This window comes from Pseudophryne corroboree, chromosome 5, assembly GCF_028390025.1.
Source record: "Pseudophryne corroboree isolate aPseCor3 chromosome 5, aPseCor3.hap2, whole genome shotgun sequence".
Lineage (NCBI taxonomy): Eukaryota > Metazoa > Chordata > Amphibia > Anura > Myobatrachidae > Pseudophryne > Pseudophryne corroboree.
Window position 1 is genome coordinate 653,568,454 of NC_086448.1, and position 13,930 is coordinate 653,582,383.

At 45.1% G+C, this 13,930-nt stretch overlaps 1 protein-coding gene across 6 annotated transcripts in view; it reads left to right on the forward strand.

Moving 5' to 3' along the window:
* The window catches only part of DTNA (dystrobrevin alpha), a 546,028-nt gene that overhangs the window by 433,053 nt on the left and 99,045 nt on the right, over positions 1-13,930 (forward strand). For all 6 annotated transcript variants that reach the window (XM_063923677.1, XM_063923676.1, XM_063923680.1 and 3 more), the window contains one exon: positions 7,568-7,655. In XM_063923677.1, the coding sequence (XP_063779747.1) occupies positions 7,568-7,655 (88 nt within the window). The remainder of the gene's footprint in view (positions 1-7,567; positions 7,656-13,930) is intronic.

Below are 13,930 nucleotides of genomic sequence, written 5' to 3' on the forward strand. Positions count from 1 at the left end.
TTATTAAAGATTGGATCAATTGTTGGTGGGTTTGAATTGAGGTATGAGAAGACAAGTTCTTTAGCTTTTTAATAGCTTATTGTTAGTGAAATATCTGTGTTTGTGACAATACTTTTACAGTACCATCATTGCACTGCCCTTTCCCTGTTCTCAGTTTACTCTGGTACTGGCACTGTCATGTGCTCATCATTTATTCAGGTGTGTTTTAATACCTGAGTCTATCCATTTGTAGTTGCAGCAAAGCCCTGGCTATACTTGCCATATAGCCAGTTGTGAAAGTGTCAAGGAAATGGGTTGCGGTGTGTACATGGTTATGCTGTTTGCAACATTGGGGCAAATTCAGTAAGGATTGCAAAAATTACAAATTATCAAAAATTGCGAGCAAAAGCAAAATTGCGAAAGCACGCCCAAATGGAAAAACTGCAACACTAATTTAATTTAACAAAAAGAAGGTGGCCTTGTGAAATGTGCAAATATTGCGAAAACCATCCTAATAATCGCAATTTTTGTGTACATATTACAAATGTACGCAATTTTTGCGTACATGTTTCTGATGTTGCATTTTTTGCTAACAACAGTGTTTTTCCCTTAAAAATTGCACAACCTACTTTCCTGCACCCAAATTAAAGAAACTACTCAACAATTGTAAATCAATTCTATCATCAATTAATTGGCCAAATTATCTTGTGGTAATTTAGCAATTATTATCTTAAAGACACCATAGTGTTTTTTGACTAATGCACATAACTGTGTTCAAATATATACAACTAGAGAGAGTGTGAATTCTAGCCTCTAAACCCTACACAACAGCAATTATTGGTATATGTTTTAACAAACACACTTTTTTTGGAGTCAAAATATTTTAATTCGGAAACAACAGTAACATTTTTATCAAAAAATAAATAGTGTTTTTTTTATTGTGAAGTGGTCAAACATTACATGTTGTTTATTTGCTTCTCTTTACATACCTTACTTTAAGGAATTATATGTAAATATTTGTTTCAAAAAGTATACAAATGGAGCAGAATTTGCAAAACTTGTAAATAAAAAGATGGTGTTGCTGTTCTTCAACATATGTTTGTGTGTAGCGCACAAATAAAATTTAAAAAATAAAATAAAATGTATGTGGTTATGTTTTGTTTAACAAAAAAATGTTGGTTGTTTAAAAAAAAATGTTAGGAAGCTAAACGTCATTCAGCAGATACTACTAAGCAAAATACTTGTAAAGGTTATTTTACATTTGCTTCTATCAAATAGTGTGGTTGTCAAACCTCAATTGTTTGTAAGTGTAAACACAAATCTGTTAGTAACATATATTTTCACAATCAACATGTGTTAGAGTAATGGGCCCTACACATTGAGCAATCCGCCGCCGAGCTGCCCGACGGCGGATACGGGCGACCCGGCGGCGGGGGAGCAGTGACGGGGGGAGTGAAGTTTCTTCACTCCCCCGTCACCCGGCTCCATAGAAGTGCAGGCAAATATGGCCTGCATGCACAGGCGATTGGGCACCAGCGATGAACGAGCGCGGGGCCGCGCATCGTTCATAGCTTGAGCCTCCACACTGAAAGATATGAACGGTATCTCGTTCATTATTGAACGAGATCGTTCATGTCTTTCATTATTATCACGCAGTGTGTAGGGCCCTTTAAACAATACCTTACATGTTTCTAAGTTCCAATACAGCTGAATGAAGTGATTTGTGGTCTGCGGTGTGATCTTCTTCAGCTGGGTGTAATGAAGCACTGATTGCAGTATACATGCAGTCTACAACTGAGGTTAGCTTGTGCAATTTTTAAGGTAGACCTGTAGTCACTGCACATCAGAAATGTGCGATCTGTTGTAAAAATTGTGAATGCACCGACCATCAGCATACGCCCACAACACGCCACTGATCGTAGGTTTTGCGAGTCCAGCCCTTTAGTACGCCCCCTACACGCCTACTTTTCATAGTGCATACAGTTACAAAGTCTCAGAAATTTTTTTTTTTCTCAGTTTTTGCTATTTAAGTCCAGAATTTGTGTTTTTACCCTTTTTTTTGCTAATTTTGCTGATTTGCGATCCTTGCTGAATTAGGCCCTTTATGTAGTAATAGAGCGTGCTACATTAGAACAGAGTGCATTGTGGGTAAATTAATGATTTTGTAGGGAAAAGATGACAAACGCATGCTGTTGTTAACCACAGTTTGACTTTTTTTTTTTTTTTTTTTATAAAATCCGTATTCTGTTGATAAAATGCTTTGTAATATGTACAATTCTGGTGAATGTAAAATTGTAATTTATGGCAAAGCCTGGGTTATGAGGAGGATCTTGGCAGCTGAGCAGTGAAACCTTTTGCACAGCGATAGGATTATTGCCTAACAGGCATTTTATATTATGCCAGCGTTACATTTTGGTAGCTTTCATCGCCAAGTTGTCGGTTGAAGACTGTGATTTTAATATAATCTCATAACTTTCTGTGTTAGGATAAAGTTGTATTATGTATATGGAGTTGTACTGTAATTCTACACTTAATGTACAGTGTATGTTCACTTGAGATATAGGGGCAGATGTATTAACCTGGAGAAGGCATAAGGAAGTGATAAACCAGTGATATGTGGAAGGTGATAAAGGCACCAGCCAATTAGATCCTAACTGTTAATTTACATATTATATATTATACTGTAGAATATTACATGTACAGAATTGTGTTTATTCTTTCTACAAGTTTTTAGCCGCGGTCAGCAACCCCTGTATCCATTAACATCTGTGCTTGCAAGAGTGATGAGCAATTGGATGAACAACTGATTATGTACAGATATACAGTATATCCTAGCTGAAGTACCCGGTGTTGCACGGGTTTACATTTTCCAGTTCAATGACTTGTATGTAATTGTTAACACATTAAAAATAATTAGTAGCTTAGGAGCTCTTTCAACACACCCATGAGGTGGCTGCCCAGTGTCGTTTTTGTTTTTGGGGTGTCACCCTTATTCACAGCTTTTCTTTCTGTCCAGTTTTATAATCACTTTTCCATTGTAAGATGGATTTAAAGCAGTGGTTCTCAAACTCTTTTGAATCACAGCACCCTAGAGTATCAGAATTTTTTTCACTGCACCCATAGTCCAAAAGTTTTTTTTATTGAGAGATTTAAAATAATATTAAATGAAGTACATTGTGTTTATATGTCATCCTTAGGTTCAATTGTGTGCTGTGGGACAGGAATTGCTTATTTTTGTCCCCATATTTTATGATTGGCAGCCACCAGCACTGGTTTTGCCTATTACATTGATCATAAATAATTTAAATTGGTCCTGGATCACCAATCCAAGGCACCCCTGCATGTGTCCTGAGGCACCCAGTTTGGAAACCACTAGTTTAAAGTTTTCCTTCTGTTATCAATGTTGCTATTCCAAGGCTTTTGGGTACACAACATTGTTTGTCTTCCCACCTGCATATCTGTCCATTATATTAGTTCATTGATTTATGGATATTTCAGTCAGTTATTTCAGGTCATTGAATTATGGTCATTTCTGTCAGTTATTACTGTTCAAGTTTTCATCCAAATCCATCCACTGGAAGGCCCAGAACAGGCTCTCTGTGTCCAAGTTCTGCCAAGCATACACCAACGGGAGGTCTGGCCGGGACCCCAACCCCGTAGTATGCCTTATGGGATCCAGTGTTACCACTCTGTGAAATTTTCTCTCAAATCCATCCAGTGGAAGACAGAACAGGCTCCTGGGTCACAGTTCTTTCCAGCGCATTCCACCATGAGCTCCGACATGGACCCTAGCCCCCCTAAAACCTGGCTAGGATCCAACTGGACCACCTCGCATTGGTTTCATCCCTAGCGGTGCAGGGGTGTCCAAATGTATAACCCAGGCATGTCCAAACTGCGGCCCTCCAGCTGTTGTGAAACTACATATCCCAGCATTCCCTGACACAGTTTTGCTGCCAGAGAATGCTACAGCTGTGTCAGGGCATGCTGGGATGTGTAGTTTCTCAACAGCTGGAGGGCTGCAGTTTTGGACATGCCTGGTATAACCGGACAAACAAACAGAGCAATGAAATATACTGTATACAGTGTGTGTATATATATATATATATATATATATATATATATATATATATAATATATGGTTCTGGCACTGAAAAGGGTGGATTATTTTTAATTTAAACCCTGGCAGTATTTATGTTGGATAATGAAGGGCATGTGTACCAAGTTCGGTCCAGATCCTTCAAGCCATGTAGGAGCCTATGAAGAGCATTCAGTCATACATACATACATACATACAAACGAAAATATTTTATATAAAGATATACTGTATAACATTGGACATTAGTTAATTGCCTTTGTGTAGGCAACTTCATTCTATGAGTCAATGTCATACCTTCATCTGTCATTGCAAAATGTATATAACCTACAGTTATGATCGGCATGTTGGTGGATGCAGTCTAGTAGTGTACTCCTTAGGCAACAGCACATTATGGCTTCAGCGGTGAGCAAGGTATTTGCTAATCAGTTTGTGTATAGAGAGCAAAGTTGCCATCCATTCCACATTGTTAGACTTACTAAAGTTTTGAAAAGTGGTGGTGTTGCCAAAAGCAACTACTCAGAATCGTTTTCAAGGATACAAGAGAGAAATTAATTCTAGAAACTTATTGGTTGCTATGGGCAACACCGCTACTTTTCATTTTTAATAGCATTAGTAAATCTACCCCTAAAACACTTGTCACAATCATGTGACAATCACTACTCCAGCAGCATGGTTAGTTAGTGCTGCAAGAGTGCATGGAGTAGGCCGATTATTATACTGGTCAGCTGAAGCCTATTTCTGGGTGATGCAGAGCATTGGGGTCTGACGCTGGATCATTTAGGTATATGTTGTCACATAAAATATGGTCACATAATATGTAGGATTCTTCTTGTGTAGACCTGTATAGTTGGTATTTGCCACGGGCTTAAAGTGGTGTTATAAATTTACTTTTCTATGATGTTCTTTTATTGGGTTGTGTATACCTCCTGCAACTTTTACTTAATGCATTTTATTGTCTTTTCTGCATCACACATGAATGTGGCACAATGCTGTCCACTGTTGTCCTGTACCGAGAGCAGAGTGGCAATACATTATAGCCAGCACCACTGAAAATTAGTGATGAGTGGTGGTATAAGCAGGGCCAGCAACAGAAATCTTGGGGCCCAGCACACTGATATCTCTGCGGGCCCCCCCTCCCGACCCACCCCTGACCAACACATCCCTCCCTGCATGTGCCAGTAAATCATACTTGCCAACTCTCTCGGAATGGCCGGGAGGCTCCCGAAAATCGGGTGACCCTCCCGGCCCCCCCGAAGAGCAGGCAAGTCTCCCGATTCGTGGGGACCCCCCTGCCCGTCCGCCCACTTAGTGTGTAAAGTGGGCGGTCCGGGCAGTTGACGCGATTCTTGCTGAATCGCGTCATCATAGCCACGCCCCCTGCAGTGTAATGCCGGTGATCGCGGCATTACAGAGCGGGGGCGTTGCTTAAAAGAGGCATCGTCATGACCCTGCCCTTGCTCCGCCCCCGCTCTGCCCTTTCTCCGCCCCGTCCCGCCTCCGGCCCACCCCCTCCACGACGTCACAGCCTCCCCTGCCCGCCCTCTGAGCTGACCTGGCTGCTCTCTCCCGCAGAGAGCAGCCAAAATGTAGGTAAGTCTGCAGTAAATGCATTGACAAATATTTGACACTGCTCCCCCAGCAGCCGCAGTGTGCACCATAAACAACTACTGTGCATCATACCTGACAGCAGCACTGACTTTGTGTGGCCTATGGTCCCCATTTTTCATGTCGCACATAATACAGAAAATAAGTTTCAAACACTACAACTAATTGAAAAATAGGGGCCATAGTTACTCACTGTGCAAGAAAAAAACATGGCACTGACAGTGACTCACCACCAAAACACAATCTTGTCTGTCCCCCAGCAGCGCAAGTGGTTCCTGTCCTGTCTTTCAGGCCACTGCTGTGCTGCTCCCCTTCTTATGGACTGGTCTGCCCACAGCCTGCCTCAGCTGCCTGTCCCTCAAAGGAGGACGCAACGCCACAGCAGGCATGGACAAACAGGGAAGGGCGGGTGGGCGGTGCCAAGCATAGCGTTGTGCTTCACACGACACGTCGCAGGTCAGACACAGGGACTGCCGGGACCTGGGGGCTACGGTTACCGCCGCCGCTGTACTATTAAACATATATTTACATGCATCCGTGTGCGGGCCGGTGCGGTGCGGCAGCAGCCCACGTAATGTGTTTTTACAGTAAATGTAAAAGTATTATTACATTATGCTGCTAGTGCCCCCTACACCTTTCGGGCCCGGTACGGGGTACCCTTTGTACCCTCCTGATGCTAGGTCTGGGTGTAAGTACATGACTATAAAGCACAGAGAATGGAAGGAATATAAAGCACTGTTTGTTAACATAAAATGCAGTAGAGCATATAAAAAATAATAGAAATATACAGGCAGTTTTATCAAAGCTTGGAGAGAGATAAAGTTCCTGTTATTTTTCAAAGACAGCCTGTAAGTTTATATTTATATCTCTCCAAGCTTTGTAAATCTACCCCTCAATGCTGAAAATAAAATGTTGCTGTATTTAGGATTTATATATTGGCTATAGCAATTAATGCTGCTGTTAGTGTTCATAAAACTGCGCTATTTGTTTTGGTAATGTTGGCAAATACAGTGCAATAGTATTTAGTCCTATATCGGAGCAGTATGTACACAGGCAGGACAACAGCAGCTCTGTACTCCCCATGTCTGTAGTAATTAGCATTCCCACTCTCCTTTCCCCATGTAGATGCAATTTGTTTTTTTTTCTGCTGTCAAAAATATAGGGCCATTTTCTGAATTACAGAGCAATCACTGTCTTACTGTATAATTCAAGATAAATCTTAATGTTTATAGCGTTAAGTGTGGTTCCTACAGTCGTCAATGATCACATAGTGGGAGGACAAGTACTGTGTATGCATTCGTATTCTTTAGCTAAGTAGAAAGCCGCATGATGTATTTCAGAGTCCTTTCTGCATAAGCTTGTAGATAACATTTAGATTGGAGCTTCATCATGAAGTGTTCGCCCAACAATAACCATTACCTGTGCCAGGATAGGCAAGCTTGGAGATAAGACATCACTGGCCAACCATTGACACATTAACTTGCTAGCTAGACTGTGTGATTGCACCATGCTCCCTGTTATTTCAGAATTAATTGGAAAAGAGACACAGAAGGAAAATGGCTCTGCTTGCAAGAACCACGTGTCTCCCTGTATGTTGCCCAGCACTACTTTAGTTCTGTAATTAACTTTTTTTTTTCTTTTCTTCTGTACCCTTCAAGAAACTGGTGTCTATTGTTTGCTTATTGCAACTCCATTAAGACTAATTAAGGAAAAGGGTAACGATAGGAGGTTGACACTAATTATCAAGATTTTTTTCTTACATTGCTTTCAGCTTGTGGACTCTTGTTTTTACCTATGAGACTTGTTTATTTATTACCTATCTAGGTCTTTTATTTGTCCACGCACAACATGTTTACATTGTTCCTTTTTGAAAAATCTTGTATGCAGAATGCTGGACAGCCCTAGCCGCCTAGATGAAGAACATCGATTGATTGCCAGATATGCTGCAAGGCTGGCAGCCGAGACCACTTCATCAGTAAGTATAGCCCATGGTCATGAAACCTTTTATTCTGTGCTACTTTCCACAAGGCATGTTATTGCTTCTATACAACTATACAGTATGTAACACATAGTCCAGACAGATCATCTATTCCCCACTGTTCATTTACTTACAGATTATTCCAAATTGTTTGAATACGGGTATGGGTCATTAGGTCGACCACACTTAGGTCGACAGTCATTAGGTCGACCACTATTGGTCGACATGGTCATTAGGTTGATATGAACAAGGTCGACATGGAAAAAGGTCGACATGAGGGGGGATTTTTTACTTTTTTGGTGTCGTTTTCTTCGTAAAGTGACGGGGAACCCCAATTAGTGCACCGTGTCCCCTCGCATGGCTCGCTTCACTCGCCATGCTTCGGGCAAGGTGCCTCGCTCCACTATCGCTGCACTCAGCACATGTTACTATTCCCAATCGTAGTCCACAGGGATCCTAAAGTATGAAAAAGGTCAAAAAATGAAGAAATAAAAAGTGAAAACCGTATGTTGACCTTTTTCCATGTCGACTTAGTGACCATGTCGACCTAATGACCGTATCCCTTAGAATACTATAGCTTTGCAATTTTCTTATACGCTTTTACATGGTGCTGCTCACAAAATCCCAAACTATATACATACTAAGATATTCAGAACAAAACACTTACCAATACAGAGAATTATTATGGAATATCAATGGTTACAAGTCTACATTAGTTATACATATTTTATTTACCTCTAAATAAAACTTGGATGCACCCATATAAAGCTTGTTCACCACATATTAAAATTGTAACAATATGTATACTATACCATTGTCTAATATTTGAAGCACCGTATATAATAAGAATATCATTTGATAGTAAGTGTATATAATGTATGACAGTATGTTTAGAATGATAACATTGATATTTCTCTTACGTCCTAGAGGATGCTGGGGTCCACATTAATACCATGGGGTATAGACGGGGCCACTAGGAGCCACTGGCACTTTAAGAGTTTGAGAGTGTGGGCTGGCTCCTCCCTCTATGCCCCTCCTACCAGACTCAATTTAGAAAATGTGCCCGGAGGAGCCAGTCACAGCTAGGGGAGCTCTCCAGAGTTTCTCTAGTAAAGTTATTTTTTTGAGTTTATTATGTTACAGGAAGGCTGCTGGCAACAGCCTCCCTGCTTCGAGGGACTATGGGGGGGAGTAGTGTCCATCCTGCAGGGTCAGAGCCACTATCTCCGCTGACAGGACACTGAGCTCCTGAGGGGATCGAACGTTCCCCGCCACAACGGATCGCTCACCCCGGCAGCATGCCGCCAACTCCTTATAGAGCCAGATGATCAGAAGAGGCGAGATATGGCGGCACAAGGGTAGGAGCGCAGCTCTGAGCGGCTGCCCTCTGGGAAGGCTCAGCGGCAGACAGTGTTGGTGCTTTGAGGGGCGTTTTGAGCCAGCGTCTTAATACCCTACACTGGTCACAGACACTAACCGGAGACTGAATCCCCAGGCTAGCGACAGAATCCGCAGTACCCAGATGCTAACCGGCCCCGGGTAGCGACGGAATCCTCACGCCAGTATAAAGAATTGTGCAGGGAGACGCGCCATCTTCAGGAGGCAGAGCTGCTCAGAGCGGACCCTGCAGCGTTCAGCGCCATTTTCCTGCCTGCAGTTCCTGTACAAGGGCGCTGTCCCTCCAATCAACTCCAGCTATCCTGAGCGGTACCAGGGGGTTGTAGAAGGGAAGGGGGAAGGCTGTGTAAAATCTGTGTAGTCTATTAAGGTACACGGATAGCGCTGGTAGCTTTATTTGTTCTGCCTCAGAGAGCGCTGTGTGTGGGTTGGCTCCAATCTCTGTGTCTCTCTCTGCCATACTTGGGGGAGGGAGGAGCTGTGACTGACAATTCCCTGTGTGTATGTATGTGGGAGTTCAATACCTTTCATAGCCATGTCTATGGACTCTGTGTCATGTGCTGCTGAAGTGGTTTCCTCTCAGGGGGAATCCATATCATATACACAAATGTAATCACATTGCTGAGCCAGCGTCTAAATACCCTAAACTGGTCACAGTCGCTAGCCGGAGACTGAATCCCCAAACTAGCGACTGAATCCTCAGTACATGGGCGCTAGCCGGGGTCTGAATCCCCAGGTTAGCGACGGAATCCTCAGTATACAAACGCTGGCCGGGGACTGAATCCTCCGGCTAGCGACGGAATCCTCAGGCCAGTATATAGAAGTTGCGCGGGAAGATGCGGCATCTTCGGTGGGCGAAGCTTCTTCACCCAGCTCCATTTTCCGTCTGCAGTTCCCATTACATAGACTGCAAACGGTGATGGGCACGTGCTGAGGGGGGGACGGCACCCCTTGCAGGGGGTGCAGCTCATGTGGGAGGCCATTAGCTATATATGTTAAATATTGCTGAGGGGGCTTACTTCACTGACAATAAGAAAGCCTCGCTAACCTTCCTTGCGTCTAATGTATTAAACGCTATTTGTAAAATCCTGAGAGGAGGATAGAATGAATTGGGACATCTGTGTCTAGACTGTCAAGGATGGTGGTTTTACCAGTCCCGGGCTCTGCCGCGTTGAAAGAACCGGCTGATCGCGAGATTGACGCTCTGCACAAATCCATATACACGGCTTCGGGGGCGATACTACAACCTACCATTGTCCGTGTATGGATTTCTAAAGCTATAGTAAAGCTGACACGTTACTTGAGAAATTGAATACAATGGATAGAGGATTCTGCTGGATTTACAATGGAATCCATGAAAGACCTGGGTTCCACGGCTGCAGGAATTTCTTCCTTGTCCGTCTCAGCTCGTCGAGGACTGTGGCTGCGCCAGTGGTCTGCCGACGCGGAATCCAGGAGAGATGTGGAGACCCTACCCTACACAGGTCAGGCTCTCTTTGGGAAGCATTGGATGCGTGGTTCACCACGGCTACAGCGGGTAAGTCCCCTTTTCTTCCCTCAGCAGTTCCTGCTACGAAGAAACCTTTTTCTTCACCTGCATCTCAGTCCTTTCAGGTTTTTGAACCAAGAAAGACCAAACCGGCCAACACCTTCTTTAGAGGGGGCCGACCAAAATCCAAGAAACCTGCTGCGGCAGGTTCCCAAGAACAAAAGCCTGCTTCAGGTGCGCCAAAGTCATCCGCATGACGGTGGACAGCGCAGCCTGGAAGTCGGACCGGTGGGGGCGAGACTCAGACATTTCAGTCACGTCTGGGTGTCGTCCGGCCTGGAACCCTGGGTACTAGATATTGTGTCCCAGGGGTACCGGCTGGAATTTCAAGGTCTCCCTCCTCATCGGTTCTTCACATCGGGCTTGCCAGCTTTGGCGGCAGACAGGGCTACTCTACAGGGAGTCATCCAGAAGTTGGTGGAGGCACAGGTCATTGTACCAGTCCCTCCTCAAATGCAGAACACAGGTTACTATTTAAACCTTTTTGTGGTACTGAAACCGGATGGTTCAGTCAGGCCCATTCTGAACTTAATATCACTAAATCCCTTTCTGAGGGAGTTCAAGTTCAAAATGGAGTCTCTAAGGGCAGTGATATCAGGTCTGGAAGAGGGGGAATTCCTGGTATCCCTGGATATCAAGGATGTATCTCCACATTCCGATTTGGCTGCCGCATCAGGCTTAACTCCGATTCGCTCTGTTGGACTGTCATTCTCAGTTCCAGGCCCTACCATTCGGCCTCTCCACAGCATCAAGGGTTTTCACCAAGGTGATGGCGAAAATGAGGGTTCTCGTCCGCAGGCAGGTGGTGAACATAATTCCGTATCTGGACGATCTGCTGATAAAGGCATCGTCCAAGGAGAAGCTGTTTCAGTTAGTTGCTCTCACGACCCATCTTCTCAAGGAACATGGTTGGATCCTGAATATCCCAAAATCTCATTTGGAACCAACCAGGAGGGTGTCCTTTCTGGGAATGATCCTCGACACGGAGGTGCAGAGAGGGTGTTTCTTCCAGAGAATAAAGCGTTGGTGATACAAACAATGGTCCGGGATGTCCTGAAGCCAGCCCGGGTGTCGGTTCATCAGTGCATTCGCCTTCTGGGGAAGATGGTGGCCTCTTACGAGGTTCTACATTATGGGAGGTTTCATGCTCGGTCCTTCCAACTGGATCTCCTGGACAAGTGGTCGGGATCCCACCTACACATGCACCAGAGAATACACCTATCGCCAAAGGCCAGGATTTCACTCCTCTGGTGGCTGCTTTTACCTCACCTTCTGGAGGGCCGCAGGTTCGGGATTCAGGACTGGATCCTTCTAACCACGGATGCAAGTCTCCAGGGTTGGGCGCAGTCACTCAAGAGGAAACCTTCCTAGGATGGTGGTCAAGTCTGGAAGCCGGCCTGCCGATAAACATTCTGGAACTAAGAGCCGTCTACAACGGTCTTCTCCAAGTGGCCCATCTTCTGAAAAATTGGGCCATTCAAGTATAGATGGACAACGTAATGACAGTGGCTTACATAAACCGACAAGGCGGAACGAAGAGCAGAGCTACAATGTCAGAGGTAACAAGAATCATCCTCTGGTCAGAAAAACACGCTTTGGCGCTGTCAGAAATCTTCATTCTGGGAGTAGACAACTGGGAAGCAGACTTCCTCATCAGACACGATCTCCATCCAGGGGAGTGGGGCCTCCATCAGGAGGTGTTCAAGGAGGTAACAGATCTTTGGGGCGTACCCCAAATCGATATGATGGCCTCTCGTCTCAGCAAGAAGCTTCGGTGGTATTGTTCCAGATCGAGGGACCCGTAAGCAGTGGCGGTGGACGCCCTAGTGACTCCGTTGGTGTTCCAGTCGGTGTACGTGTTTCCTCCACTTCCACTCATTCCAAGAGTTCTCAAACTCATAAGGAGAACAGGAGTTCAGGCAATCCTCATTGCTCCGGACTTGGTACGCGGATCTTCTGGATCTACTACTAGAAGAGCTGAGGCCTCTTCCTGTTTGAGAGGACCTTCTGCAACATGGGCCGTTTGCTTATCAAGACTTACCGCGGCTATGTTTGATGGCATGGAGGTTGAACGCCAGATATTAGCTCAGAAGGGCATTCTGAACAAGGTTATTCCTACCCTGATACAGGCTAGGAAAGGAGTAATGTCTAAACATTACCATCGTATTTGGATAAAATATGTGTCTTGGTGTGAGTCCAAGATATTTCCTGCGGTGGAGTTTCAACTGGGACGGTTTCTCCTCTTCCTGCAAGCAGGTGTGGATATGGGCCTGAGGTTGGGATCCATAAAGGTTCAGATTTCGGCCCTATCCATTTTCTTCCAGAAACAGTTGGCTGCCCTCCCTGAGGTTCAGACTGTTTTGAAAGAAGTTCTGCACATCCAGCCTCCCTTTGTACTGCCTACGGCACCCTGGGATCTTAACGTGGTGTTGCAGTCCCTCCAGTCAGACTGGTTTGAACCTCTACAGGAGGTTGAGGTCAAGATTCTCACATGAAGGCTTTCACTTTGTTGGCCTTAGCTGCTGGTAGACGTGTGTCGGAGTTGGGGGCTTTGTCATGTAAAAGCCCATACTTGATCTTCCATGAAGATAGAGCTGAGCTTCGGACACGTCAGCAGTTTCTTCATAAGGTTGTGTCAGCATTTCATATCAACCAACCTATTGTGGTGCCAGTTGCGACTGGCTGTTGTAAGGGCTCTATGTGAGGAGAACTGCTCGTCACAGAAAATCTGACTCTCTGTTGTCCTGTATGATCCCAAGAAAATTGGGTGTCCTGCTTCTAAGCAGACGATCTCTCGCTGGATCAGGTTCACTATCCGGTATGTGTATTCTACGGCAGGCTTGCCGTGTCCTACGTCTGTTAAGACCCACTCTACTCGTAAAGTGGGTTCTTCCTGGGCGGCTGCCCAGGGTGTCTTGGCATTGTAACTCTGCCGGGCAGCTACTTGGTCAGGGTCGAACACGTTCGCAGAGTTCTACAAGTTCGATACTTTGGCCTCTGAGGACCTTAAGTTTGGTCAATTGGTTCTGCAGGAGCCTCCGCGCTCTCCCTCCCGTTCTGGGAGCTTTGGTACATCCCCATGGTACTAATGTGGACCCAGTAGCGGATCTTGCCACTGGCAAGCAGGACTTTTGCCCGAGGCGCCGCCTTCCGGAGGGCGCAGGGTGCCGCACCAGGGCAAGATCCGCTGCTGCTGTGTGCTGCCCGCTGCCCCCCTGCTGCCGCTGGCCGCTCCCCCCTCCCCCCCCCCCGCCCCCCGCTGCCGCTGGGAAGGGAAACTAGACGCGTACGCATCTAGTTTCCCTTCGTGGAGAGGTCCTTTACT